General features: G+C 61.1%; 1 protein-coding gene across 1 annotated transcript; it reads right to left on the bottom strand.

Moving 5' to 3' along the window:
* Positions 1–675: 675 nt before the first annotated feature.
* On the bottom strand, positions 676–27667 carry SYT2 (synaptotagmin 2). Its single transcript, XM_074893805.1, has 9 exons — positions 27552–27667; positions 9542–9724; positions 9230–9399; positions 7667–7783; positions 7272–7439; positions 6938–7105; positions 6391–6508; positions 5474–5607; positions 676–4782 (listed from the first exon to the last, which is right to left on the bottom strand). The coding sequence occupies exons 2-9, from the start codon at positions 9705–9707 to the stop codon at positions 4576–4578; spliced, it is 1248 nt and encodes a 415-aa protein (XP_074749906.1). The 5' UTR covers positions 9708–9724; positions 27552–27667; the 3' UTR covers positions 676–4575.

The raw sequence follows: 27667 nt of genomic DNA, 5'->3' as shown, positions 1-27667 counted from the left end.
ACAAAGTTCTCCCCTACCCCACATCCCCCCACAGCTCATCCAAACGGCCCTTAAACACACCCAGGGATGGGGACTCCACCCCCTCCCTGGGCAGCCTATTCCACTCTCTGACCACTCTTTCTGGGAAACATTTGTTCCTCATGTCCAGTCTGAACCTCCCCTGTTGCAGTTTAAAGCCGTTCCCTCTTGTTCTGTCACTAATTCCCTGGGAGAAGAGACCAGCACCAACCTCTCCACAACGTCCTTTCAGGGAGCTGTAGAGAGTGATGAGTCTCCCCTCACCTTCTCCTCCTCACACTGAACACTCCTTCAATCGCTCCTCAAAGCTCCTTACTGCAGCTTGAGCCCTTCCCCTTCAGGTTAGGGGCATCCAGCACCTCTGCTAAGCAGGGCAGGACCTAAACGTGAATATATGGACCAAACTGTATGTGTGGGGGGTGAAGAATTTGGTGGGGACCTTGGATGTCTTCCCACCTGCACCCCACGTCTGGGCCAGCCCGGAGACATCCCCACCATGGGTGTGAGCACACGCGTGTTTCGGGGGGACCTGGGCCCTCGTGGGGTTCCCCTTGTGCCTCCATCCTTCCATCGCCCCCAGGCTCGCAGCCCTGGGACCTGCCCCCGCCGCAGACACCCCACTGAGCCCCAACAGCAAGACCAGAAGGGAACCAGGGCTCCTTTCAGCTTGTTCCTTTAATAAGGAGACAGATATCATTACAAAATAACCATTGAACGATAAGAGACAGAAACGACAAGAGTCCACACGAGAGGAAGGGGCTTTAAAAGCAGCTTCCCGCCGGAGCCGAGTGCTGCGGGGCTGGGACGGGGCAGAGCGGGGCCGGCGTGAGGGTCCTTCGCTCCAGGATCGGCCAGAGCCGGGGACTCCCAAGGGAGCTGGCTCCTCCCTTCCAGGTTTGGGGGGAAAAAAGGAAAATAAAGCCAAGCTTGTTACCAAGCCTCATGGATTTGCTTCCTTTTAACCCCAGGAGACCAAAGCTGAGCATCTCCGTGGCACAGCTGAGTTTGCACCACGATGCAGCCGGGAGAGGGGAATGCCGGCTCTCGTCCCCAAAATGGAAACGACCCAACCAGACATGGCAGAAATAACCCAAATTGCTCTGAAAAGCCTTTTTGCCACCAGATCTTTGCCGCATCCCAGCCTTTCCATTGCAGAAATGCCACCAGCAGGTCAGCCCCGGCTTCTGTGCCCAGCACTGCCCTGTCCCCTCACCCAGCGTGACGGTGGCATCCGCGGCCACCGAGGCGGTGGCCGATGCGGCTCCACCGCTGAGCCCCACGAAACCAGGGGGGACGGTGGACACGGGGGGAAGGGGGTCACGGCTCACCTGTGGGCCCATCCCCATGGGGTCCCGGCACACCGTGGTCTAATATGGCTTCTAAAGTTGCTCTGACGGTGAAATGCACCAACACGACACAGGACGCCGAAGCCACGATGTTGCCGCTACCCGGCCATGGTATAAATGCGACAAGACACAGGAACGAGACACACATGGAAGTCACGGCTGCGTCGGTGATGGCTCACCCTCCGCTGGCGGGCCTGGCTTGGCATGCTTTGCTTCTTGGCGTTATTTTCTTCTTTTACATCATCTTATTTTTTTTATTTTTTTTTTTTATTCGGGGGGAAAATAATCAGGGTGGTAAAGAGCACTCGAGCAATGAGTTTTGTTCGTCGCCGTCTCTGCCTCGCTGGAGAAACGTGGTCGGGACGGAGGTGCCGGCGGCGGCGAGCGGTGGGGCGGAGCGTGCAGCGCCGCGCGCGGCTGTCACCATGCTGCTACTGCTATGGGGCTGCGTCTCATGCACTGTTCATGGTATATACAGCTATGTCTCCATATATTTTTAACTACACACAACTAAGGGGGTTGGGGGGTCAGAGGCAGCGCAGATGGCTTTAATATGTCAGTTATTTTTCCCTTTTTTATTAAAAAAAAAAATCAAATTATGTATTAAAGTCACAGTCTCCCTCCCGCCCCGAGGCTTAAAGAGTCCGAATGGAAACCAGCCAGGTGGGACCCCCGCCCCCGGTGAGACCCCGGACGATGCGGCGGGTGCAGGGGGGTGCGGGGGGGTGCGGGGGGGTGGAGGGGTGTGCGGGGGGTGTACACATGAGGGGTGCGTGTCTGTACGTGCACAGGCGCGGGCGCACGCCTCTGCCTGCTTCCCAAGGAGAGCTGCGGGGCCGTGCACGCTCACTGACTGCCAACAGGAGGATTTTAGTGCTCTTCCCAATTCCTTCTTTTCTAACCCATTTCCACATGAGGAAAACGCCCCCCCCCCTAGTGCCCCCCAGTGCCCAGATGGACTCTGAAATGAGACTGATTCAAGAACCCAAATCCTGCCAGTGCCCCTGGCCAAGGAGCATCAGCCGCCCCCAGCTCCCCGTTAATTAAAAGCACCCCAAGATTTCTTCTCCCTTTGGCTACCCGAGCAGGGCAGGACCTCATCTGCTGACACTGACACATCCGTTAGGAAAAGGGACTAATTAAAGCTGGAGATGGCCCTGTGGGACCACTTGCTTGATGACCCACAAAGCCCCTGTAGCCCGGTGTGGCCCCGGTGCCACCGCCACCAGCAACTCCAGCAGCTGAGCCAGGCACTGTGGCAGGGGCCAAGCGCAGCTGAGGTGGTGGTGGAAGTGGTTTTTGGAAGTCTTCAGTCCAACCTCCCCCCCACCGTACCACAGCTTGGCTAACCAAGCCCTGAACCTCCCCCAAGGACGGAGCCGTCCCTCCCTGGGGACCTGTCCCAGGGCTGCACGTCCCTCCTGGGGAAGGGGCTTGTCCCCATGTCCAACCTGAACCCCCTGAGATGTGGCTGCCACCAAGTTTCCCATCATCTCCCCACCTCCAGCCAGGGCCGAGATGCCCTTTGGGAAGTGGGGGCTGCAGGGAGCTGCAGAAGCATCTGACAGTGCTGGGGCAAGCTCAGTTTTGGCACTTTGTCCCTGGGCTCAGGACACCCTGCACCGAGGTCCCAGCCCAGGTGTTGGACCCCAGAGTGGTGTCCCTGATGCCCGGGGCATCCCCAGCTGCACCCCAGAGCTCTGCTTCCCCACTTCAAGCCCCCCCTCACTGATGATGCAACGCCCCTCGCTGCTTAACTGTGCTGAAACGCCACAAAACCGAGTCCAGGAACACAAAGCAGAGCAGGGAGCATGAGGCTGCTGGGGAGTCAGCGCTGGGACAGGGACACCGGCTCACGTCAGTGCTCCAGTACAGACTGGGCTCAACTGGGCTCAACTGGACCCTCTCTCAGCTTCAGGGAACAACGTTGGCTTTCCAGCTCAAGGACTTGGTCCTGGCTCATCCCATGGTGGGAGAAGTAGCCGGGAGAAGCTCTTGCCCACTGCCAGGGGCACGGATATGGCTTATAACCCCGAGGGGAGCAGGATGGGGTGGATTCATCAGCCAGTGGCCCAGTGGGGAGCAGCAGCTCACAGGGGTCAGGGGCTTTGTCCCTGGTTGGCCATGGGCTCGCTCTCACCCTCCCCGCCTGCACCACGGCAGTGGGATGGGGCGGTGGGGCTGGAGCTGCCCATAGCCCCCCAGCTGTGCCAAGGCGGTGCTGGGGTGCCCAGAAGCGGGGCTGAGCCCTGGGGACACGCAACGGCCTTTGGGGAAGCACCTGGCACCACTCTAGGGGCTGCCCCCTGCACATTTGGAGACCTCTCAGCATAAACCTGCCTTGTGGAAGCGTCTCAATCTACACGTGTCAGCCCAGCATGGAGGGACGCACGTGGAAATCCCCCAGCGCTGTCCCCGCTCGGCCTCTGAGGCCAGGACAGCGCTGGTCTGCCCTTGCACACACACCCCACCATGTGTCTCCTCAGAGCAGACCCCCCCGGGGCTCCCTGGGCTCAGACTGACCCCCGCGGCTCCCGCGGCCACACCGAGGGCTCAGCACCCCACCACCACGCCAGCCGCAGCGGGGCCCCGTGGTCGCTGCAAACCTCTCCCCAGAAGAAGCCAAACCTGGAGCTGGCCGGGGACACTCGGCCGTCCTCAACCCGAAACCACAGCTCTCACCCTTCCTGGACGGAGGGAGGCAGAGCAGGAGGGGGAGGCACCTGGGTCTCCTGCAGAGGGTCTTCTCCACCATGTTGATGTCCCCACGGCTGTTCATGCCCAAAGCAAGCACAGTGGGTCTGGTCATCTCGCGCTGTCAGGCGCCCATATCACCTCTACGTGACATCCAAAGGTTCCCCACATGAAGCCAAGGGAAGGAGGGCAGCAGCGATGCTACGGGCTGGTGATGTGGCCGCCCGGGAAGGCCCCAGGCGTGACGGTGCCTTTGGAAGGGATGGCGGGCGGAGGCAGTGGGACATGCAGCAGAAGGGAGCGATGCTGGAGAACGAAAAGAACCATCCGTGTTTTTAACCTCTTCCCCTGGAAGCTATTGGGACTGTCTGGAAACCCTTCCACAGCCATCAAAGGGTATTTCAGCTTAAAACAGGACAAAAAAAACCAAAACCAAAGGTTGCGTAACTGAGGTATCAGTAGCTCTGGGTCGCTTCAACCGTCCGCAGTGCCGTGCCGCGCTGGCTGGCAGATCTTCCTATTTGTTTTTCCCAAGAGCTGCATCTACTTCTTCCTCTGGCTTCAGCGAGTGCCACTGGGCAATGGGCCGCCGGGGGTTGGCCAGCATGTCGGACCAGTGCCGCAGCTCTGTGCCAGTGGAGTTGAAGCCAGTGAAGATCTTGCCGATGGCTTCGTTCTTCCCCAGCTTGTCGTAGTCCAGCACCGTGATGACCACTTGCACTTTCTAAAGGAGGAAACCTTCTTTAGAGGGGGGAGAAGGCACAGCGGCCGTGACTGCTCCACAGCCTCCCTGCTGTCCCCAGCCCTGGGGTGGCTTGACAGGGCTGAGCCCCGCTGCGGCCCATTTTGGGGCAGAGTGCCCTCCATGCCCATAGCTTCCTCCACTTCCTTCCCTAAGGAGCCCAGGGCTGCAGAGTCACGGTGGGGGCCCAGCTCATCCTAGAAAGGTCACCAAGGGGTGGTGTGGGGCTGGGCAAGAGCTGTGGGCTACAGGGCTTGAAGGGGCTGGGCTGGGGCAAGGGGCATATGCAGTGGCTAGGGCAGGACATAGAGGGGCAGAAGGCACCTACCAAAGGTCCAAAATGCCCCTAGGACCACAGAGGAGTCCCTGCTATGCCTGGGGTGAGCGCTATAGGACCAGGAGCAGAGGAAAGGCCCATTCTAACCATGATCTGGGTTGGGGCTGCATCTCCCATGGGTGCTGCCCAGCCTCCCACCTCCGCCCCTGCACCAGTTGCCCTCAGCATCAGCCCAGGCCCAGGTTGGGACTGGACATATTTCATGGGTGGCAGGACCAGGAGCTTGGCAGGAGCTGTTCACGCTGCTGAGAAGACTGGGACATGGGCTTGGGCAGCTGCAGGACTTCTCCCATCGCTCCCACCCTGCCTACCTTCCAGAGAAGTCATTGGACAAACCTGTATCTGCTCAAAGGGGATCTCAAAGCTGAAGGACTCATTGAAGTAGGGGTTCAGGGTCTTCTTCTTGACGGTGGTCTTCTTCTTCTTCAACCTCTTGCCATTCTGCAGGAGGTGGATTTTCACGTAGGGATCTGTGGGGGCAGAAGGGTGCATCAGCCAAGGTTGATATGCCCAGGGGACACCACCAGGCTGGCCCCAGGAGAAGTCTCAGCCCAGGATGAGGTGCACCATGGGGTAAAAAGACCTCCATGAGTAATGATGCTCTCAGGTTTGTGGATGGAAAATATTTGGGCTGGAGAGGATTTGTGGAAGCAACTGGCCAAGAGATGGAGCTCTCCTGCACCCTGTGGGTCCCCTTGTAGGAAGGCTGCACACAGTGGGGTGACACCAGTGAGTGCTGGCCTGTCATCACCATTTCTGGAGCAGGACACCCCAGCAATAAACCGAACCATTCCAGCCATGCAGGTACTGCTCTTCTCCTGGTTAAGGCAGGTCTGGAGAGAGATGAGGACCCCTTGGCAGAGAGCTCAGCCCTGGGATGGAGTTGGGAAGACTCTTCTAGCATAAAACATACTGTTGACTGAGGTCCTTGGCCCCAAGTCGAGGAGGAGCAGGACCAGGAGCAAATGGCAGAGGAGCATTTTTACCAACCAGGTCCTGCGGCATCCTGGCCCTGGACACAGTGGCGGACCAAATTCAAGATGTACGTGCTAAGGGTTGGGGGGCTCGTCCCACCCCCATCTCCCCTCAACCCCCAGACAGACCTTGGGCTGCCTCTGCTGCAGGAGGTCCCAGGCACTAGAGGAGTTTCCTCAAGCCCTGCCAGGCTGATGGCCCCAGTGTGCTTCCCCAGCGAAGGATGCCGAGAGCCCCACAGCGGGGCAGGAGGAGGATGGCCATGAGCTGACACCAACCTGAGAGACCCCCAACATCCATCTTCTTCAGGTTCTTGGCCTCCAGGATGCAGACAGTGAGTTTCCCAGCAGTGGGCACGTACCGGAGGGAGATGCAGATATCTCCCAGCTTCTCTGGCTGCCAAGTGGAGCAGGGAGCAGACATCAAAGCCTTGGTAGTGCATCGTAGCTCAGTGCTGGGACATGGTCCTGCATACAGGTCCCCCCAAACCCTGCTCATACTTTGATGCTGGCATCCTGTGCACCAGCAAAAGGGTTTGACCACTTGGGTCTGAGGCAGACCAGTCCCAGCACAGCATTTAAGAAGTTTATACTCTTCATTTTTGTTATAGAAAGGCTTTTGCATGGAGGAACAACAGGGGAAGATCCTGCCCAGTGCTCATGGCCAGGACATGCGTGGTGTTCAGGTGGGACCCCACAGCAATCACCATTCTGAGCACTGTGAGATGGCCCAGAAAGCAAAGCCTGCCCCATGGCTACCCCAAACCTCAATCCTCCCGCCAAGGGTTTCAGCAGGCTGAGGGCCTCACGCCTGTCCCGCTCTCACCTCCTCCTTCTCGCCACTCTGTAGGTCCCGCCACTCCTCGATGGGCTGGCCCAGGTCCACCGTGTTCATGGGCACCTTCACCTCGCCGATGATGTCGTGCTTGGAGAAGCGATCAAAGTCGTAGATGGCCATCACCAGCGTCTTCCCACCTAGTTCCTGGTATGGGACCTGCACAAAGAGGGCCACTGACCAGGCTGGCAACAGGCCCAGAGGAGCCCAAGCCAGGGCCACCTGCTCCCAGCAGTGAGGGTCAACATACAGGACTGGTACATAGTCAGGGGGAAAGATGGGAGTGGGAGACAAGGTCCTATGTTGCAGGTAGGAAGGGGCTCACCTTGAAAGTGAAGGTCTCATTGAAGGCAGGGTTGAGTGTCTTCTTCTGCACTTTGGTCTCATACTTTTTCTTCTTGTCAGGGAGCAGAAACACCTTGACGTATGGGTCCGAAGTGCCGCCCATGTCCAAAGCTGGCAGTTCGGCAGCTTGGAGGATCCCCACTGTCAGCTGGAGCAGGGAGAAGGGGGGTCTTCAGAGACACAGCCCAGCTACATGTCACAGATGCCAAGGGCTCATCTCCAGCCTAACATGGGGCAGGACTCCCCATGGTACAGCACCCAGCTTCCCCCTCCCTCCTGTGCCACCCAGGTCCAACAGACACTTCTCTCAAATACCCTCCCTGAGCAAGCCCCACTCCCCCACCTCCTCAGCCAAGCCCTCAGCCCCTCCATCACCTGGTTTGCCTGGAAATCATAGTCCAGCGAGAACTGCAACTTGCCCAGGTTCTCTGGCTCCTTCTCCTCCTCCTCACCTTCCCCTTCTGTCAGACCCATCTCTGCGTCATCATCATCCTGTTGGTCCTGCAAGGGCAGCCGAGGTGCTCAGCTCACTGGCAGGGTCCCAGCTCAGCATCCCCCCTCCCCACTGGGGACCTCCAGCACCCCAACCCTACTGACATCTCAACACCTGGGCTCTCCCCATCAGGGGAAAGGAGACCCCCATGCTGGGGACATAAAGCACGGATAGAGCAGCCCTGGAGTGGCACCGGCTCTGCCCACATGCAGTGCTGGTCCAGCTGAGATGGCATGGGGGGCTGCCTCGGGGCGCCAGGACACGGGGTCAGCACCAGTGGATTGCAGGCAGTGGCTGCATGGAAGCAACCTACTGCAAAGGGTGCAGGGATACTCTACCCCTCCCCAGCCCATGCCTGGGAGAGCCCTACAGCTGGTGCTGAGGGCTTAGCAGGGCCATTTCCAGGCTTTATTAGCTTAGTAATAGAGATATAACCTAATTCTTCTAAGGTAAAGCCACCCCTCTCCCTGCCTCTCCAAGCCATGGTCCATGGGATAGTATCCCCAGCTCCTTATCACACACACCCCCCCCCCCGATGTGTCCCCACATCCCCCCTTCCCACCCTGGAAGCAGATGATGGAGTAGGAGGCTTGTGGTGGCACCTACCATGAAGCATGTCCCAGGACAGAGAGGCAACACACAACCAGGGCAGCAGGGAGGGAGGATGGTGAGAGCACCAGGAGGGAAGAGAGCCACGTTACAGAGAGCATTGACAAGGGACCCACGGCAAGGTGGGGAATCAGGGGCTGTACGGCCCCATCAAGCCCCAGGGGATGGCAGCCCTCGCCCTCCACTGGGGAATCCCACCCCCCATCTCCCACCACCATGGTGGCATGCAGATGGGAGGGACAATGGAGCATCACCTCTCCAGTCCTGCCTGCATCCCCGTGGTGCCCACACGGCTCTGAAGAGCAGGAATGGACACCCCAAAATCTCCCACCTCCTCCACATGGCCCTGGGTCAGGGCCATTGAAAATGGCCAGGACTGCCCCAAGCCTGCTGGTACCGAAGCCTCCTCCCTGCTGACCCCCCAGGATGGGGAGGTGGCCCCAGCTCTGCTCTGTGTGCCAGCACTGGCTTTTTGGGGACCTCAGAGTGGTGGGTGTTTTGGCCTGGTGGTCCTCCCCCCTCAGCGAAAGGCACAGCTCAGTGAAATGAAGGCCACTCAGAGGAAGGTGGGGAGACCCAACATTAAATATTTGCTGGTTCAGGTCCAGGCAAGCTTGAGCCTGGTCCCATCCAGGCCACTGGGTGCTGGAAGGGGACAGTGCTGCTGTCTCAGCTCCGGGCTCACATCTGCATTGTCCCATCCCAGGACCCTGGCGGCTCCACCCCTCTCTGCTGCCCGAGCTGTGAGTGCCCTGACACAGTTCATAACTCAACCAGAAGGATCATCCTTCAACACCAAGCATAGGACAGGGCCAAGCAGTCCAGAAGGACATCACCTGGTTGCCTGACTTCATGTCCTTCATGTTCATGGCGTTCTTCATGCCTTTGCCCTTCTCCTTCTTGTTCTTCTTCTTCTTGCAGCAGCACTTCTTGCAGATGCAGAAGCAGCAGGTGAGGATGAGGAGGCCGGCTACCACCGCGATGGCAATGAGGGCCCAGGGTGGCACTGCAGGCAGAAGCCAGTGTCATGGTCAGCCCCACAGCTCCCTCCCAGCACCAGCCACCCCATCACCCCATGTTGCACTGGGACCAGAGCAGTGGTGGGGTCATGAGGAGGGTAATACCTGGAAATGGAGGCAGCTACTCACAGGGAATCTTGCTGAGCTCATTCATGAACTTCTCCCTCAGCTTGGCGAACATGTCCTCCTTGCTCTCTCCTGGCCCTGCGGCCTCGGTGGAGTTCTCCATCGTGGTCATGGGCATCGTGGTGGCCGTGGCCTCCGGGGCCATCATGGACGCTTGCTTGAACGTCATGGTGGGTCAGGGACTCCCTGAAACATGTTGCCTCAGTGGTCACACGGGTCCCTGCTGCCCCCCATTCCTCCCCGTGCCCAGGCTGTGTCCCCAAGCAGCCACCTGCACTGAGAACAGCATCTGCATTGACAGCAGGACTACAACAGGGCTCTTGAGGGGCTATGAGAGGCCCAATGGCTATGAGAGGCCAGACACCTGGATTCCCCCACAAGTGATGGGAAGCCCAGTTGACTCCCAGTTTTTCCTGGCCCTTGACATCTCCAAATCCACCAGGAGCATCACGCAGGATTGCAACGATGTGGGTGCCAGCTCAGAGCCTCCCGGGGACATCAGGGACACTCCTTAGGGCGGAGGTTCACCCGGTGAGGACCCATGGGATGAGGGAAGGAGTGTTTGCATCCCCAGCAGAGGTGAAGGAGGTTAGTTTGGCCAAAGCCAGCCCCCTCACCTCCTCCTTTTCCCAGGCAGGGACCCAGGCAGCTGGCACCTGCAGACCCAACACATGGCAGCAGTCAGACCCCGCTTTATGCAGGGACCCAGTGCTGGTGTGGGACCCAGTGCTGATGTGGGACCCAGTGCTGGTGTGGGACCCTCAGGAATTGATCCCAGCCCTGGAAGAGCTTCCAAGGATGGGAAAGGAAGAGCAGTAGCGCATCGCTCTCCTTCCAGCCCCAGGGAGCTTTTGCAGGACACATTTTGAGGATGGATGAGAGCAGGGAAGAGCTGGCTTTACAGAGCCATGGACCATGGGTGGCTCAGGGCTCCTGTCCACCTCCCGACCTCACAGAGCCCAGCTCCTCGGGCAGCCCCGCCCCCTCCAGGGCCTGGGGAAGGTGCTTGTTTCACTCACTGCCAGGGCTGCAGCACAGCCTGCCATGCTCAGCACCCCCCAGCCCAGCCCAGAGGGGTCTGAAGCACCTCCCAGGGGTGGGGATATCCACCCATCCCACTGTCTTGCTAATGTGGCATTCATCCCTGCAAACAAATCCGGTACAAAATGCCTCCACAACCCAGCTCCAGCCCCAAAGTGCCTCCATGACCCAGCTCTGGACCCAGAGTTCCTCTCTAACCCCAGCAGAAGGCAAGCTTGCAAAGGGAAGATCAGAGCAGGCAAGAAGCGAGGGGAAATAGCCATGACAGTGGGGTTAACGAGAATAAAACGCTCTCCAGTGGGGGAAGCAAACCGTTGAGTAGGATTGCAGATAACCGAGGAAGGAGTTTCTGGGGGCACTGAGCACTGGCATGGGGGGAATCCCCCCTTCTCCACCTCTTCTCCCCACTCAGTGAAGCCTCCTTGCCTGGAGCATTGTTCCCCAGGGCCAGTTGCTCCTCCATCCTTCCCACAGCAGTGGAAAAGGAGCATTCTTGCTGCAAAAAGTCAGCCAGAGAGACCTGGGGTGTTCCTGCCCCAAAACGGTGCTGCTGTGCCATCTCCATCTGCCTCTTGGGCCAATCATGCACTGAGTTACGCAGCACTCAGCTCTGCACCCAGGCACCTTCCTCCTGTGCCACCGCTCCCTGGGGGGGCTGGGGGGGACAACAGTGTTGGGGGGCTGGGGGCAGTCCTTCACACAATGAAATGGGCTAATTACGTGACTCCCACCCTGACAAGGACCCTGCCCAGGCTTCGCCACCCCAACATCTCTGCTTAGAAAGAGCTACAGACACCAATGCAAGGCTGAGGTTTCCCAGGCTGCCAACAGCATCTGGTTGACTTAAAAATCAGGCTGGTGGCAAGTCTTGCTCCTTGGGGGAAGGTCCCCAGCCCCGCACAGGACCTCCTGTTGCCCTGGGAGCTAAGCATGACCCCTCCCCGCAGCATCCCAGTGCTGTGAGCTTGCCATGGGCATCACCTCTGGTTTCATCCATCATCCCTCCCAACAGCAGCCGTGGGAACACAAAAAGGCAAACAGAAAGGCACTGCTGACCCCCAGGCAGCCCCGCAGGGGACAGGGTGGCTGGAGAAACCCCTTGGCCGGCTCATGGGTGGGTTCATCCTCTCCCCACACGCAGCGAGCTGGGTGACATCCCAAACCAGGAGTAAAACCTGGTGTGATCTCCTTTAGGATCAGTCTCTCGGAGGCAGAGCTGCTGAGATCCATCCCGGCCGGGCGGAGGAAAGAGCTGCAGTAAATAACACCTCTGCAGGCTGGGAGCTTGGGGGCTGTTTTTCATCTGGTTTGGGGCTTTTTTTTTTTTTTTTTTTGTCCTTCCTGGATTTTGAAACCTTGCATGTGTTTTCCACAGCCGCACATAGCAGAACCTCACTTCAGAAGTGCAAGGGGTGACTCTCAGCGGTGCAGTTTGTCTGCAATGGGCACAAAACACCCATTTATTGTAAATGCACCAATTACTGTAAATCGGAGGCCAAATTGCAACAGCAAAGGCAACACTCAGCTGGAAAACATTCCCGGTGCCCAACGGCAGAGGTTTTGCAGATGCTTTCTTGCCAGCCCACACCACCCTTCAGATCCCCAAGAGCTGCTCGAGTAGCCAGACCCTGCAGTCCAATGGCTACAGGATGCACCAATTACTCTTTCCCCCCACGTTTTTAACGAGCTCGGTATCTTCCTGATGCTACAAAAGTCTCATGAAAGGCAGGAGGCAAACCAAGCAAACCCCAAAGACGTGGTTTTTGTTGAGCCTGTGCTTTAGGGAACCTGCACCAGGACTTTTGGTTGCTTAAGGTTATCACCCTGCAACTTGGCCAGGACACAGAAGTGCTAACGGTCCAGAAAATGCCATCCCTGGGTGACCCCCACAGCCCCTGTCCCCCCCACACTGGGACTGGTGCTCCCACTCACACAGCGCGGCAGGGACAGGATGGAGACATGTCCTTGTCACACAGGGCATGAAGATGGTTGGATGAGACCAACCAAGACACCAACATCTCAGTATCTTCCCAGAGGCTCTTTCAATCCTCCCAGGTCTTTTCTTGTAGTCACCCCCACGTCCCAGCCCCAAAGGTTTCAGGCAGATGGTGGGGTCTGGTTCTGCTCTGGGCCCACGGTGGGTGAAGGACTTTGATGACACCAGAGGGACCCATCTTGGCAGCCAAGGAGGATGCTCAGGGCTGTCTCTGCGGTGTCAGCAAAGTCCCCAGAGGCCACCACAGGGTCTCTCCACCCGAGGTACCACCAGATCCCTGCCTGACCTCAGCCTCATGTGCAGGACATGGTAATTCAGAAGATGCAACCACGAGGTCCTGGACCTCAGGAGCAGCCCTCCTCCCCAGCCTGCAGCTCTGAGACAGGCACGGACAACAACCACCATCTTCTCCTGTGGATTTATCCATCTTGGATACTTCTGCAGGTCAACCTACTTGGACCTGCTCCGCACAGAGCCTGCCAAACATGCTGAGCATCTAAGAGGTTCTCCATGCTCCACCAGCTCCTTCTCCTGCCCTTGGACCTCAGACACAGCCACCTTCACGCCCCGTGGAGTGGCTGCAAGCACCGCAAACACCAGAATCAGCATCACACGGCCACAATGTGGTGGCCAACAACCTGTAACCTGGCAGCAGATGGCACTGGGGGGCTGGAGCAAGATGCTGGAGGTGCCCCACAGCCACATTCTGCTCCGGGGTGAATCGGGAGCTGCTGTATTTAACCCCCCATCCTGCTGAGGGTTATTTAATGCAGAGGAATACGAGGGGTCCCCAAAGCTTTCCAGGGGCCGAGGACACGCGGCCTTCTTTCACTTTTTCGCTTGTTTGCTGGAGTGACCATCAGTGCCAGCAGCTTGACAGCCCAAGTGCTGGGTGGCACTGGGTGGCACTGGGCAGCACTGGGAGCTGCAGGCATCCTTCCAAGCTGGCCCGCTGGGAAGAAGATGTTGGCGTGGAGACCCTTTTTATGGGGTGACGGATGGGGATGGTGACAGGATGCTGTGCCACATGGCCAGCAGCTCCCCCCAGCCCCGCTACGAGCTCACGGCTGCTTTTCATCCCATAAACCCACCCCTTGGATGGGCTTTTTACCCTGCTCGGGGTGGCCGCAGCATTTCCAAGCAGGGCTTTTCCTGCAAGAAAAAAACAACACGAGTGGGTTTATTTCCCCATCACACCCCCTGCAAACTGGGGTTTGCTAGGAGGAAAGCAAAGCTGCCGCGGGAGCCGCAGGCTGGCGAGCAGACGCTGCCTGGACCCTTTCCAGCTCGCTGCAGGTGAGGCAGCGTTTTTGCAACACTGGGTCCCTGACCTGTATTTTTGTGCGATCTCTGCCAAAGCGGGACTGGGGTGAGCGCTGCGGGCAGCTGGGTTTGGGAAGAAGAAAGAGGCCGGGCAGGGCTGAGCACCCACGGCGGGGAGTGGCACCCAGGAGCTGCAGGCAGCAGCTTTGCAGCCCCCCCCGCCCCAAGCAATGCCCCTCTCCTGCCCCCCAAGTGCCACATCCTGCACCCCAGGTCTGGGGCCCTGCACCCACAGACATAAAGCAGGGGGGGGACGGGGGGTGTCCAGGCCAGTGACGCCCTGCAAGCTCCCATGGGTGCACGGCAACAACGGGTGGGTGCTAAGCAAGGGTGCCAGCGGGGTGTACAGTGCTGCGGCGGGGGGACACGACACCCCAGGGGAGCACCCTGCTTCGACACAGCCCGTGGCACCCCCTCTGCACCCAAAGGTGTGGTGCTGGGACACCCCACCTACCCCACCCCCCAGCACCCACGTCCTTGGGCGCCCAGTGCAGCACTGCTGGGTGCTGGGGGGCTCAGGGGTGCTGGGGGGTCCCTGTGGTGCAGGTTCGGGGCTGTGGCAGCCCCGCTGCAGCACGACGGGGCTCGGCCTGCAGTTGTGATGCTGCTCACATCCCGCTGCACAGCCGGGGGGGCACCTGCATGTGTGTGTGTGTGTGCACACACGTGTGCAAGGGCTTGTGCACGGGGATGGATGCAAATGCTGGTGCATGGTCTGTGCAAGTGTGTGGGTCTGGGGGCATGTGCGTGTGCTAGTGCAAGGGGGTGTGTGTGCATGGCTGCGGGTGTGCTTGTGCACGGGGGGGTATGGATGTCTGTGCACGCGTGCAAATGCATGTGCAAGCAGGTCTGCACACGTGCAAGTGCTTGTGCATGGCCTGTGCGGGTACGCACACTTAAGTAAGTGCTTGTGCAGTGTGCAAGTATGTGTGTGCAAGTGCTGACGGGTGTGTGACTGTGTCCAGACACGTGGATCTGCTCATGGGCGTGTCAGGGTGCTCGTGCTTGGCCAGCGCTCGTGTGGCTCTGCGAGCCCTCTCGCACGAGGGGGAAGGGGTGTGCGTGTGCTCACGCATGCTGCCTGCAGGCTGTGCGAGATGTTGGCACACGCATCCCCTGCGTGCGGGTAGTGAGCAGCTGCTGCTGGGGTGTGTTTGCACGAGTGTGTGTGAGTGTGCGTGTGCGTGAGTGTGCATGTGTGTGAGTGTCTGTGTGTGAGTGCGCGTGAGTGTGCGTGTGTGCGTGTGCGTGAGTGTGCGTGTGTGTGAGTGTGCGTGTGTGTGAGTGTGCGCGTGTGTGACTGTGCGTGTGTGTGACTGTGCATGTAAGTGTGCATGTGTGTGAGTGTGCGTGTGCGTGTGCGTGAGTGTGCATGTAAGTGTGCATTTGTGTGAGTGTGCGTGTGCGTGTGTGTGAGTGTGCATGTGCGTGAGTGTGCATGTAAGTGTGCATTTGTGTGAGTGCGCATGAGTGTGCGCGAGTGTGAGTGTGCATGTGTGTGAGAGTGTGCATGAGTGTGTGCAAGTGTATGTGCATGTGTTTGCATCAGTGCGCGAGTGTGTGTGTGAGTGTGCGTGAGTATGGACGAGTGTGTGTGAGTGTGCACATGAGTGTGAGTGTGCGTGTGTGAGTGTGCACGGGTGTGAGTGTGCGCGTGTGCGCGAGTGTGTGTGTGAGCGTGCGCGAGTGTGCACACGCTGCTGGAAGGCACCGGTGCGTAACACGTGGGGCAGGAGCACATTTAATGCTCCTTCCCCTGCAAACCCGGGGGGCACCGCGGCGGTGGGTCCTCCCCCCTCCCAGTGCTGCCACCAGCAGCTGCTGATTAATTTCTGGAAATAATTGGCCCGGCGAGAAGGAAAAGCCCTGCCAGCAGGCGTGGGAGCCCCGGGCAGCGGGGAGGGGCCACTGCGGGGCTGCTCTGGGGGCTATCTGGGGGGCTTTGAGGTGCTGCCCGCGGCTGGGGGGGGCTGCAGGCAGCACCAGGCCTCACCACGGTGACTATTTTTGAAGAGGGAGAGCTAATTAGTGCCACTAATTGCTCTGTCAGGTGCTGGCAGAGCTGAGGACTGCGGGAAACTGAGGCACAGGAGAGGCTTGTGGGGGGGCAGGCTCATGGAGGCGCTGTTGCTGCCTGCCCCCACCTGGGTATCCTGGAGCCCCCTGGGACCCTGCAGGCCCTGCCCTGGGGCCAGGGGGGCTGATCCTGCCCCCCAAGTGAGGGGGCCAAGCTTTGTTCCCCCTCCTGCATAGGGCCAGACTGAGCAGTGTGGGGCAGGGTGTGAGGTACCATGGGGCAGTGCCATGGGGGGGGCAGCCTGGGCGGGTTGGGGGCAGCCAGGGCGCAGCACGTGGGGCAGGAGGGCAGGCAGTGGGGCAGCGTGCCTTTGGGCATGTCCCTTCGCTGGCAGGTCCCCATCCCCCCTCTGCCACCGCCTCACTGGGTGTCCTTGGTCACATCCCCTGTCCCCCCCAAAACAGTGCAGACACAAGCGGGGCAGCCCACCGCCTCGGCTGCGGGTGTGAAGCCTCTCCCAGCCCCATGGAGCAGATTCCCGGGCAGAAGGGCCTGTCCCAGCACCCTGTCCCTGTCCCAGCACCCTGTCCCTGTCCCAGCACCCTGACCCTGCCCGACACCGGGCCAGGCCACCCCGGTGCTGCTGGGAGGGTGCTGGGGCAGCCGCGCGGCGCGGGGGCCTCGGCTGGCAGCACTGCAATGCAGTCCTGCTCCGGCTCTGCTTGCCTTTTTTTTTTTTTCTCTTCTTTTGCAATTTTTCTTTTTTTTTTTTCCTTCCCTCCCTTTTGCAAGTTGCGGCAGCCGCTGGCGAGGGGCTGGGCGGCCGCGGGAGCCGTCCGGGCTGGGGGTGGGAGGGGAGCGCTGCCCCCCGCTATCCCTGCTGCACCTCAAACGCCGCTCAGCCGCCCCCGCCGAGGATTCACCGCGATTCCTCCAGCGCTTCAAGTTTCCTCTTTATTCCTCCACTGGTTTGGAGCTGCCCCCCCCCCCCCCCCCCCCGCCCCCCGTCATCCCTCTGCCAAGACCCCAGTGTCTTAAGGACATAAATAAATAAAGAGGGTTATAAATAACCATTTCTATCGGTCCTTGGCCCAAGAACAAGTGTGGGTTAAGGCACCGTTAGTAAATACCAGCTGGGAAGGGGAGTGCGCTGGCTGGGGAGGGGCCCCCCCCTGCCCTGCTAACCCCTGGGGACCCCCCAGCCCCTCCCTGGGGAGCAGCACCCATCCGGAGGTGCAGCTGGGTATGGCAGGACCCACCCCACCCTCTCCAAAACAGCCGGGGGAGCTCCCCCCGGAGCAGGACAGGGTGGGCTTCACCCAGGGAGCTGCTGCACAGACCCCACCTGCCAGCTGGGGGGGAGGGGGGGGGGACCCAAATCACACCACCCTTGGGGCACGTTGTACCCGCAGCCCCCCCAGTGCCCCCCCCCAGCCTTTCTGCACCACCTTGCTCAGGACCCCCAATGCCGCAGTGCATTACCCTGACACCCCCCCCCCCAAGTCATCACCCCCACAGCGCATTTCCCCCCAGACCCCCTAATCCACCACTCCCGCGGTGCACTACCCTGGATCCCCCCGTGCATTGCCCCCCAGGTGATGCCCCCCCCAGCTGCAAACATCTGGCCTAGAAGTCATTAAAAGCTGGGCTGGGTTTTGTTTGCCAGAAGCACCCAAGGTCTGGCAGGATGGAAACCCCAGCCTGGAGCCGGCGAGCCCATCTCCATCCACCCCCGGGACACCTCCCATGTCAGGAAAAGCAGTTTTGACCCCAGAAAACCCTTTTCATGAGCCCTCCCCCCCCCCCCCGCTCCTCCTACTCCTCCTCCTGCAAAATGCTCCATCTCAGAGACTCCCCTCCGCGCTGCTGCAGCGCTCAGCACATCCCACAAGCCAAAAAAAGGGAGATTTGGGGTTTCCCCAGCCTTGGGCCCTTGGGCAGAGCATCGTGGGTACCCTCTGCCCCGCACCCACCGACGGGGCAGGACGGGGATGGATGGAGAGGGGAGTTTATAGGGGACGGTTCATCAGTTGGGGTGGGGGTTTTTTTGGGGACCACGCAGGGAGAAGCGGGGTGTGTGGCCAAGCGACAAGGGGGTCTTCACCCATCAGCAAATCATCCCCGCTGGGTTATGCAAACAGGCTGGTTAAAATGGGGGAAACAGCAAGGTTTGCGCTATATAAAAAAATAAAAAAGCATTTGACCACCATGATTGCCCACCCAGGGTCCTCGGGACCCCTCTCCTCCAGCCCCCCCTGCCGCGCTCCTGCCCTTAGCGTTCCACAAACGTACGGGTGGGGTGTCCCAGCAGCACCCAGGCAAGCTCAGCGCTCTCCCGCGGGGTGGGGGATTTGGGGGGATCCAGGTGCTGGAAACCTCCCCGCTCCTCTGCGGGGGCGGCTTTGGCTGCCGAAACCTCTCCCCTCCAGGGAGGTGAAGCCCGCTGCGATGACGGAGGGCAGAAAGCAGTAACAAATCAAGATTAATGAGGCTGAGGCAGCAATTAGCGCTGGCAGCCGCTGGCAGAGCGCCGGGCTGGGCTGTGGGCAGGCGGGAAAGGGGGGGCCCAACCCCCGGCTCTCCCAGCCCAGGGTGCTGGGTGCTGGCTTGTCCCAGGGAGACCCCAACCTGAGGGGGATGCTCGTTAGTTAACGAAGGGCTGCTGCCATCGTGGGCCCCGAGCAATGAGTTATTGCTCCTTTATGGGACGGCAAAGCCGGGGCTGTGGTGCCCGTTAAGCCGCTGGGATGAAGACGTGGGGACCCCCCCCAGCCTTCCACAAATGTCAGCTTGGGGACCTGACCCCAAAACCTGCACCACTCTATGCCAGTGCTTGGGCTTGGACGGCCAGTAATGAAAATCCCAAACTGGTCCCAAAGGGGAGCCCCCTCCCAGCCCGATGTCGGCAGGAAGCCTCGGCACTACGGCACCAGCACGCTCCTGCGACACATCCCAGGGGCAAGCGGGGATTTGGGGGTAGGGCTGAGACATCTGGCAGTGCCCCAGCCAGATCTTGATGCCAGTGACTGTTTTGCTCCCAGGGATAGTGGCACAAGGGCTGGCAGGGGAGATCCCGGCTCTGCCGAACCCGCCAGCACGATGCCTGCACATCCCCCCGGCCTTTCACGCAAGTAAAGACGCCCCTCAACGCTCCCATCATTTCGGGACCAGCGTATCCAACGTCAGACATAGAGGGACCATGCTGGGCCGGAGTTTCAGCTCACAGCAATGAGATAGGAGAGTCTAATTAAGGCAAAAACATGACTTGGCTCCTAATGGTCATTTAATTAAGAGAGAATTTCTGGCAAGGCCTCTGCGGAGGCATGGGGAGACCAAAGGACCAGGGAGGAAGGAGAGGAGGGGGAGCTGGGGAGGGGGATGCTGCAGGACCCTGGCGTGAAGGGGCTCTGCAACAACCCAGCCCAGCAAACCCCAGCCCTGTTCCCCTTCCTCAGCCCCGGCACAAATCTGCAATTAGTGGTGCTGGATCAGCCCCTCTGTCAGCAGCACCCCAGGCTGGCGCAGCAGCTCCCAGGGCCCAGGGAGCTGTTTTCCCCCTGGGACCCCCCCGCCACCCACACCTCCCTCCTGATTTACACTGCTGAGGGCAAGGAAACTTCCCAGGCTGGGAAACGGCAGCCGGCGGCAGCACAAGTGAGGGGGTGTGATGGAGCACGGATGCTCCGGTAGCGACAAGTGGCATCATGAGACATCAGCTGCTGAGACATCACCCACGCAGAGATGAGCCCCCCTGTCCCCCTCCCTGAGTACGAGCAGGAGCCATTGGCCAGACCCCCCTGAGCTCTCCGGCCCTCGCAGCCCCGAATGGCACATCCCTGCCCACGGAGGGAAACCGAGGCACAGCCTTCGAGGAGAAACCCCACGAGCAGGGCTGAGCTGCCCCAGCGCAGGGATGAACCATGTCATTCCTCCCAGCTCAGAGCCACGCCAGGACCCTGCTGCTCTGCCGCTGCCCGGGCTAGTGACAGCCACCAGCGCCCGCCGGGACCCGCGGTGCTGCTCACCATCCCGCTGAGGGGCTCCGACAGCATCTCCAGATGGGGACCGGAGCCGGCCGGCACCCTCCCTCCCCACCGAGGCGTGCTCCGCTCGCTCCTCTCATCACCAGCCAGCACCCAGCTCGTCTAATTAAAAATAATGATGTGCTGGGGCTGGGCAGCCCCAACTGCAAGCCCTTCCCTGGGAGATGAGTAATTCAGAGGGGGGAGCACTATGCTGGTGCCTGTAAAAATTTGATGAGCGTGTCTCTTGAACATCCCTGCAGCCCCGCTCTGCCGCAGGGTCACAGTCGGGGTCCCCAACTTCGCCCCAAGCTGGAGACACAGGGGACAGGCACTGAAAATATGGCCAGGGCCAGGGACCCCGGGATGAGTTCCTGCCTCACTGCCCCACGTGCCGGGATCCAGGCTCCTCACCACAGAGCCCCCGGCCTCGAGGACTGAGCCCCAGGCTCATGAGGGAGATCTTTAAAATAAAAAATTAAAAAATGAATCCAAGGGCGCTTGCCTTTGATAGAGAACCTGCTCTCGTGTCACAGCTGTTGCGTTATTTACAGCAAAACCAAGAGATGTCTAACAGTTAAACGCAGTCTTAAAGGTAGCTTTCATTCATCACTCGGGTACCAGATTAATGGCTTCTGACAGTCCCCAGCCAAAACCACCAGCTCCTGCTGCCAGAGGGCTGTGCTGAGCACCGCCACAGCTCCCACCGGCCCGGCTGGACAATGCACCCGTGGGGCTGGGTGTGCAATGAGCTGGGGAGGGGGCGATCCCATCCTGCCCTCCCTGCTCGGCTCCCGAGCATCTCCCCCTGCAGCAGCACCACCACCCCAGCCTGGCACCAGGTGGGGACCAGGTATCAGGGTCCCCCTCAGCACTGGCGGGTGCCCCCCCCAAGCATTGTGCCCACCTGGGGCTGCTCACGGAGCCTCCAGGTTTGTCCCTACGCGGGGATCCCTCCCTGCACGGAGACCGCCGCTGGCACCCGCCGGCGTCAGGGTGCCAGGCCAGGCAGCTCAGGGATTTTCTGTGCCTTCGCCTCTAAAATCAGGACAGCACCGAGGTGAAGCGGGGGAAGAGGCGAGTGGCAGCACACAGTGCCCGCGCCTGCTTCAGCGGAGAGCTGGGGCCCACAGCCGCGTGCTCAGAGCCTTGCCTGGCACCCGCGGGTGTTGCTCTCCCCACACCCACCTTTCCCAGAGGGGTCAGACCCCAACTATCCTTTGCCACCAGCATCGCTGCTGCCCCAGCAGCAAAGGAAGGACACGAGGAAGCTGAAACGGGGGCTGGTGCCAGGGCACCTGCAGGAGCCGGGGCAGACCCTGCAGCAGCCGCTCCCCACCGAGCCAGCGGGCGTTTTGGTGCCAGCAGCAAAGGGGCTTGTGAGCACCTTCCCCCGCTCCCTGTTACAGCTCTTGGCTTTCCACTTTCATGCGGCGCTGCTGCAATGCTTTGGAGACCCCACAGAAGACAGGCACCTTGCTAATTAGCTGGGAACCAAACGACGGATTGCGCCAAGGTACCTTCTCCTACAGCCATGGAGCTTGGCACCGGCGAAGATCAATGTCCCCTTTGTCCCGGGCACACCGGGAGCAGCCTGCGGCCTCTTCAGCCCCCGGTGTGGTGGCACGTCCTGTGCTGAGGAGGGGACGAGCCACCCATGTCCTTCCTACCCATGGGGAGGCTGCGGGGGCTGCAGGCACCACTCGCCATCAGCACTTCATCAGAAGGTTTCGGCACATGCCACCACAACAGCCATGGAAAAGGCATCTGGAGATGCTGGAGAGAACAATCCCCTGAGCTGTGGGGACGCAGCTGTCCCCAAGGACACCAGAGCATCCCACATAGCACCAGTCACCGCAGCCAAGCCCCAGAGCACTGCTGGGCTCACCCCAACCACAGCCAGCGCAGGCAGCCCGGCCTTGGCACACAGAGCTGAGAACAGCCACAAAAGCCTCCCAAAAAAAAAGGAGACGGGTGCTGCCGGTGCCCAGCCTGCTCCCCAGTGCCGGGGATGCTGTGGCGGCTGGGCCTTGCTCCGCCAGTGAGACCAGAGCAGCTAAATAGGGCAACAGAAGGTGATGGGCTGAGTTGTCCTGGCACTTCGAAGGCACCACACGGCTGAGAGCGCCTGAATCCTGCCCGCGCGGGTCGGCCCTGCTCTGCCTGCAGTGCTGCCCTGCTGCCGGCCACTCCTCAGCGATGGCCCCGTGCAACAGCGAAGGCTCCTGATCAATACAGGGGGAGAAAAAAGAAGCCAGACAAGCTCCTGGGGAAGAGCCAGAAGCTGCTCCAGGAGAGGGCTGAGACGAGGTGGATCGATTTGAGGTGGGAGGCAGGGAAGCGCATCCCTGCGCTGCTCCTGAGCTAAATGACCATGGGCGAAACGAGCAGACGTGAGCCATGAGGTGCCATTTCCAGGGGTGAGGCTCCATGTGCCCAGTGAGATCTCCAAGGCACCCAGCCAGGCATGAGGTAGTGATGGGCTGGTGTTAGAAATCCAGAAAACCAGCTCCCAGCCCCAGGGATACCCCAGAGATACCTTCAGCATCTCCTTCCTCCCTGCCAGCCAGGGCTCAGTCCGTGGGACTCGGCTGCCTCCAGAGCGATGCTGGTGGCTGCTTGCCCAGCTCCAAGGCACAGAGAGCCCCAGAGGCAGAGTATGGCCCCGTGTCTGGGGGCCACCCACCCTGGTGGCATTTGGGGTGAGAAGGAGGATGGCAGAGGCACAACAATGATGGCATCAGTGGGGACGCAGCTGCGTGCCAGCCTGAGGGGATTTAATTGTGGCATGAAGGACCACCAAGGCCAGGACACCAGGAACTGTCATGAATAAACCTTGTGCAGATGGAGAAAAGCCACCATGAGAGCCAGGAGGCCAGCCTGAGCGATGGGCACAGCCCCCCATACCCCACAGGGGGGTCCCTCATCCTCCCTGGCTCCTCCGAGCTGCGCCCATACGCTGCTCCAGGTGTTTTGGGGGCACAAGCACAACAGCACATGCTTTCGGGGCTGCACAGAGGAGCTGCTCTGCCGGTGCATCCCAGGGAAGGTTATTCCCCCTGGATATAACCTGGAGAATATAACCTGGAGAGCCCAGCTGCCCGCAGAGCTGCAAAGCACCCCAGCTCCCAGTGCCCAGACTGGCGCTGGCAGCCACCGTCCCTTCCAGAGGGTCCCCCCCCAGCCAGGGCCACCAGACTGGGAGAGTCTCCGTCAGGCTCTCACGCAGCACAAACCAGCGGCTGAGTCTGGCACGGCCACCCCGCAGCTCACTGCGGCACAAGGCAGCGGCTGCGCCAGGCTGCTGGCAGCGACGCAGGGCTCGTGCGTGGGCAGCAGCGGGCACACGCCGGCGCCTTCACCCCAGGCACCAACCCGGCTCTCCCCGGGCTTCGGTCCCAGGAGGAAACCCCCTAAGTCCCCCGGGAGCAGAGCGAGACAGCATCAGAGCCCCGCAGGGTATTCCCATGCTTGTAAATCCATGCACGGCACTGAAATTTGGGGTTGTTTTCCTCCGCTCAAGGCCTGTGGGAGCAGCGGTGCTGCCTCGGGGATCCCCAGTGCCAGCAGCCCTCGGTCACAGCGTGTCCCTGGGGACATCCCGTGTCCTTCAGGAGAAGGCGGAGGTGTGTCCCCCGTCACGCCATGATGTTTGAAGGCTGGTCCCAGCTTTGGGGGGGTTTTGGCAGAATCGCTTCGGTGTGAGGCATCACGGCGGGCTCGCGGGTGGTGAGGGACACCTCGACCCACGCCAGCGCTGCCGGATCAGCTCTGCCAACCCCAAACCAGCTCGGTGCATCTTGGGCATCCCTGCTGCCCGCAGACACTCGCCCATCCCTGTGGCTTCAGCCCAGCCCTGGAGCAGTTCCCCAGGTCCCCCAGCAGCAGGACAATCCCCCAGCAGCAGGACGATCCCCCAGGCCACCTCCAGCTCAGCACAGGCTCAGACAGGCTCAGGGGCTGGACGTGCCCGAGCGTAGCACCACATCTGCCCCCAGCACCCGCTGACACCTCGTGCCACAAGCACCCACTTTGCTCCCGGTTTCCCTGTATCCCCTGGGGATGCACCAGCCCAGAGCCCACATCTGTGGTGCCCTTGCAGGGCTGGGAAGAGCCAGTGAGCAAAAAACACCCTGGATTAATTAAAACACACCAGCTTTCCTTAAGATGCGTGACATGGAGGATGCCCCCACAGCGCCAGGAGCCCCGTCCAGGCAGGTGGGGCTGCAGATGCCCAACGGCTGGTGGTCAGCAGTGATGGACCACTGTCAGACAACTGCCCGTGCCGAGAGAGCGGGGTGCGGGGCCAGACGGCAGCAATTTGGCATAGCCCAGCGCTGCCACACACGCTGCCAGAGCCAGCTGCAGTTCCTCCTTCCCAAAGCCCTGGCACAGGGGCTGCAGCACCAGCAGAGACACCCCGGGGTGACCGGGAGCTCTGCCAGCCCCCAGCCCTGCTGTCCGACCAGCAGCGAAATCCAGGGGCACCGTGATCCCTCCTCCAGGCACCGGAGAAGATTAAACATGACTTTACTCCAGCACACAGGGAGCAAGGGAGTGGGTGGCCCCACTGGGACGTGGCTCGTTGGGGGGACACGGGGATCCCGCACCCCAGGGCTGGCAGGGACGGGCCAGCACCAGCACGTGGCCAGCACCGTGCCCGGCTGTAGGATTACACCAGTACGGGGCATCTCAGATTCCAGCCACACGCTGCCTAATTTACGGTTTAATTAATAAATGGGGAATTATGCAGAGTTTATCCAATACTTTTGGACGCGTGATGTTATCAAAATCCCATTACTGATGAAGGAAGGCATGAAGAGCAAAATTAGCTTTGGCATCTGAAACACTTCAGTCGATGCGATAACACAATTATTAGGGCTAATAATCAAACGGCACTTTGGGGAACACGGGCTCCGGCGGGAGCCCAGACAAGGGCAGCTGCAACCCGGCGCAGGGACGAGCCAGAAAGCAGCCAGGCTTTCACCCAGGAGGGAAAAGCCAACTGCAGCCAAGGGCAAAAGCATTTTGCCAGACTGCACTTACCGATGGCTCTGGATATTGGCACAGGCAAAGCACCGGCGGCCGCCGGGCTGAGGAGGAGCACAGCCAGGCACAGCACCAAGCTCTGCTGTTAGGGGTAGGGAAGAAAAAATAGAAGATTTGAAACCCAGCGGGCACTGGGTCCCGTCTATTTGCTTCAGGCATCGATCCGCTGGAGGACATCACGGCTGCCGGCTCACAGCTCTCCAGAGCAGCCCAGAGAAGGAGAAACTCAAGTCATAATTAGGAGCTGCAGTCATCCGGCTCACGGAGCTGGGACTTTGCCAAAACCACCGCGAGCCAGAGGAAGGGCCTGCTTCCCCTCAGGGGGTGAGCAGGAGTCCCGGCTCGCTTTGGTGGCCTTTAGCTGAAGCCCAGTGACCGTCCCTGGGGCTCACTGAACAGGAGGCAGCTCCCCCGGGAGCAGCCGGCAGCAAACGCTGCCACTGCGCCATCCCACCGCGCCCGGCGGGCACGGCTTCGTGCGGGCAACGTGCCGGCGGAAAGGCAGCTGATTTGCAACCCCCCTCCCCAACCACACATCTCAGGATATATACATATATATAAGGATATATAAGGATATATCCATACGTCCTCCCTGCTGCTGTGACTCCAGGCGGCGCCGGGCACTGCGTGGCAGAGGGGTGCAGAGCCGGGGCTGTCGGCAGCAATGCAGTGCAGCCGATGCTGGCTCACTGCTGCTGCTGTCACCGGGCTAACGGGCGGCGAAGGACGTGTCCTTGCCCTGCAGAATCGGGGGCACCGGGGCTTTGGGCCAGCTCCTGGCAATCAGGGCACTAGCGCTGGCCATGGGAGGCTGGGAGAGCTGGGCTTGTGCCGGTGATCAGGCAAGGTCAGACCCGTTTCTGCACTTCACCCAGATGCAGGAAAAGGACAGGGCATGGCTCTGAGAGGGCTTTGGGGTTTGAGGGGGCAGTGGGGTGTTTGGCTGGATTGTGCTCTTCCCGAGCAGCACGGGTGACGTCCCACCGACACTGCTGGCCTCAATGACCTTGGGTGCATCACCTCCCTGGCACCCCGTGTTTCCCCGGCACACAGACCACTGCAAGCCACGCTTCTTCCTACCGAAACCCTGCAGCCAAAAGCACCCAAGCGCAGCAAAGACGCAGAGCAGCGGCTGCCCCGAGGGTGCCCCGGGGCTCCGGCAGCCCCCGGCAGCGTGCGGCCAAGGCGCTGCGCTAGCGAGGAATAATGCAGCAGGCAGGAGACGACTCCTGCCGGTGGCTGCGCTTTTGTACAGCGTGCACAGGAGTGACATATCTGCAGCAGCACCTCGGCGCACAATAAATGAGAGCCTTCGCTCCAGGACTGAAGTTTTCGCTGCTGCAGAGGAGCAGGCGGGGAGTCCTTCAGCTGCCACGGTGCAGGGGGACTTTGCTGCTGGACACCTTGCAGTGGGTGACATCCTGGGTGACATCCTGCAGCAGGGGACACCCCGCAGCACCCACTGCCTCGGCCACTCTCACTTGGAGGACAGGAGAGAGCTGCGCCGAGGAGCGCCCGGTGCAGAGGGACACACAGAGGCACCAGCATAGTTGGGGACCACGAAGCGATGCGTGACACAGACGTGTGTCCCCCCCTCCCCGGGCCACAGTCACCTTGCAATATTGCCTGTCCCCTGCACAGCTCTTTCGGGATCACTCTTTAAAAGTAGGCTGCAGGGGAGCAGCGAGGTGCAGGGCACCGCTCCGACGCAGCTGGGGGTGCAAAGGCTGCAGCACCCCGATGCTGACGCTCCCGGCCCTGGGGTGAGCCCCCCCCTCACCGCTGCACCCCGACGGCACGCAGCGAGAGCGAGAAGTGAAGGAGGGTCCCGGAGCTTGCGGCAACCACGGCGGGGAAATTCGGTCCGGAGAAGGGACTGGCTGGAGCTGGCTCCCGGCCAGGCCACTACGGAGAAGCCACCGGTGCAGCGGGGCCTGCGGCCGCCCACGGCCGGAGCCACGCCGCTGCCACTGGTTCCCAGCACGGCGGGGGCGTCCCCGGCGCTGCACTGGGGACAGCCCTGCGCCCCCGGCCGCCCCCCAGGGCCAGAACCCCAAGGGCACCCGCGGCCGGACACCGCGCAGGGACGCGGAGCGGGAGCGTCCCTCGGCGCCCAGAGAGCGCCTCTGACCCGACTCTGCACCCCGGGGTGGCCCCGCACCCCCGTGGGGGGGGGTGTCCCACGCCCCTGGGTGCCCCCCGCAAGCTCCGCAGCCCCCTGCACCAGTGGCTGCGCCCACCCCCACCCCACCAGCTTCTGCCCCAGCTGCCTTCGGGGCGCAGCACCCCACGGGCAGCCCCGGGGCTCCCGCGGGGAGCCGGGAACCGTGCCCCGGGAAAAAGCGCCGCCCCCCCCCCCACTCCCGGCACCGGCACACGGCGGGGACGTCGCCACCGGCCGGGTCAGCCCGGACACCGCCGCGCCCACCCCACCCCGGGGGGAACGATCGCACCTCGGGCAGCGGCCCCGGGACGGGGAGCGCGGGCGGGCGGACGCGTCCCGCAGGGCCCGCAGCGCCGCGGCACCGGGGAGGAACTTCGCCGGGAGTGCGGGCGGACACTTACCGGCGGAGCGGCGGCGGGAGCGGGGCGGGCGGGGCGGCGGGACCGGCGCGACGCTGCGGCAGCCCCGGCCCCTCCGGGCTCGCGTGCGGCGGCTCCGCGCAGCTCCGCCCCCGGCC

Source organism: Strix uralensis, chromosome 24 (assembly GCF_047716275.1).
Source record: "Strix uralensis isolate ZFMK-TIS-50842 chromosome 24, bStrUra1, whole genome shotgun sequence".
Classification (NCBI taxonomy): Eukaryota; Metazoa; Chordata; class Aves; order Strigiformes; family Strigidae; genus Strix; species Strix uralensis.
The sequence above is the reverse complement of the archived record's forward strand: the minus strand, read 5'-3'. Positions and strand labels throughout refer to the sequence as shown.

Coding starts and splice junctions, on each gene's coding strand:
- SYT2 (XM_074893805.1), bottom strand. CDS start 9,707: ATGACGTTCAAGCAAGCGTCCATGATGGCCCCGGAGGCCACGGCCACC. Junction 7,106..7,271: donor ATGAGACCTTCACTTTCAAG/GTGAGCCCCTTC, acceptor CTCTTTGTGCAG/GTCCCATACCAGGAACTAGG. Junction 5,608..6,390: donor GGATGTTGGGGGTCTCTCAG/GTTGGTGTCAGC, acceptor CTGCCCCCACAG/ATCCCTACGTGAAAATCCAC.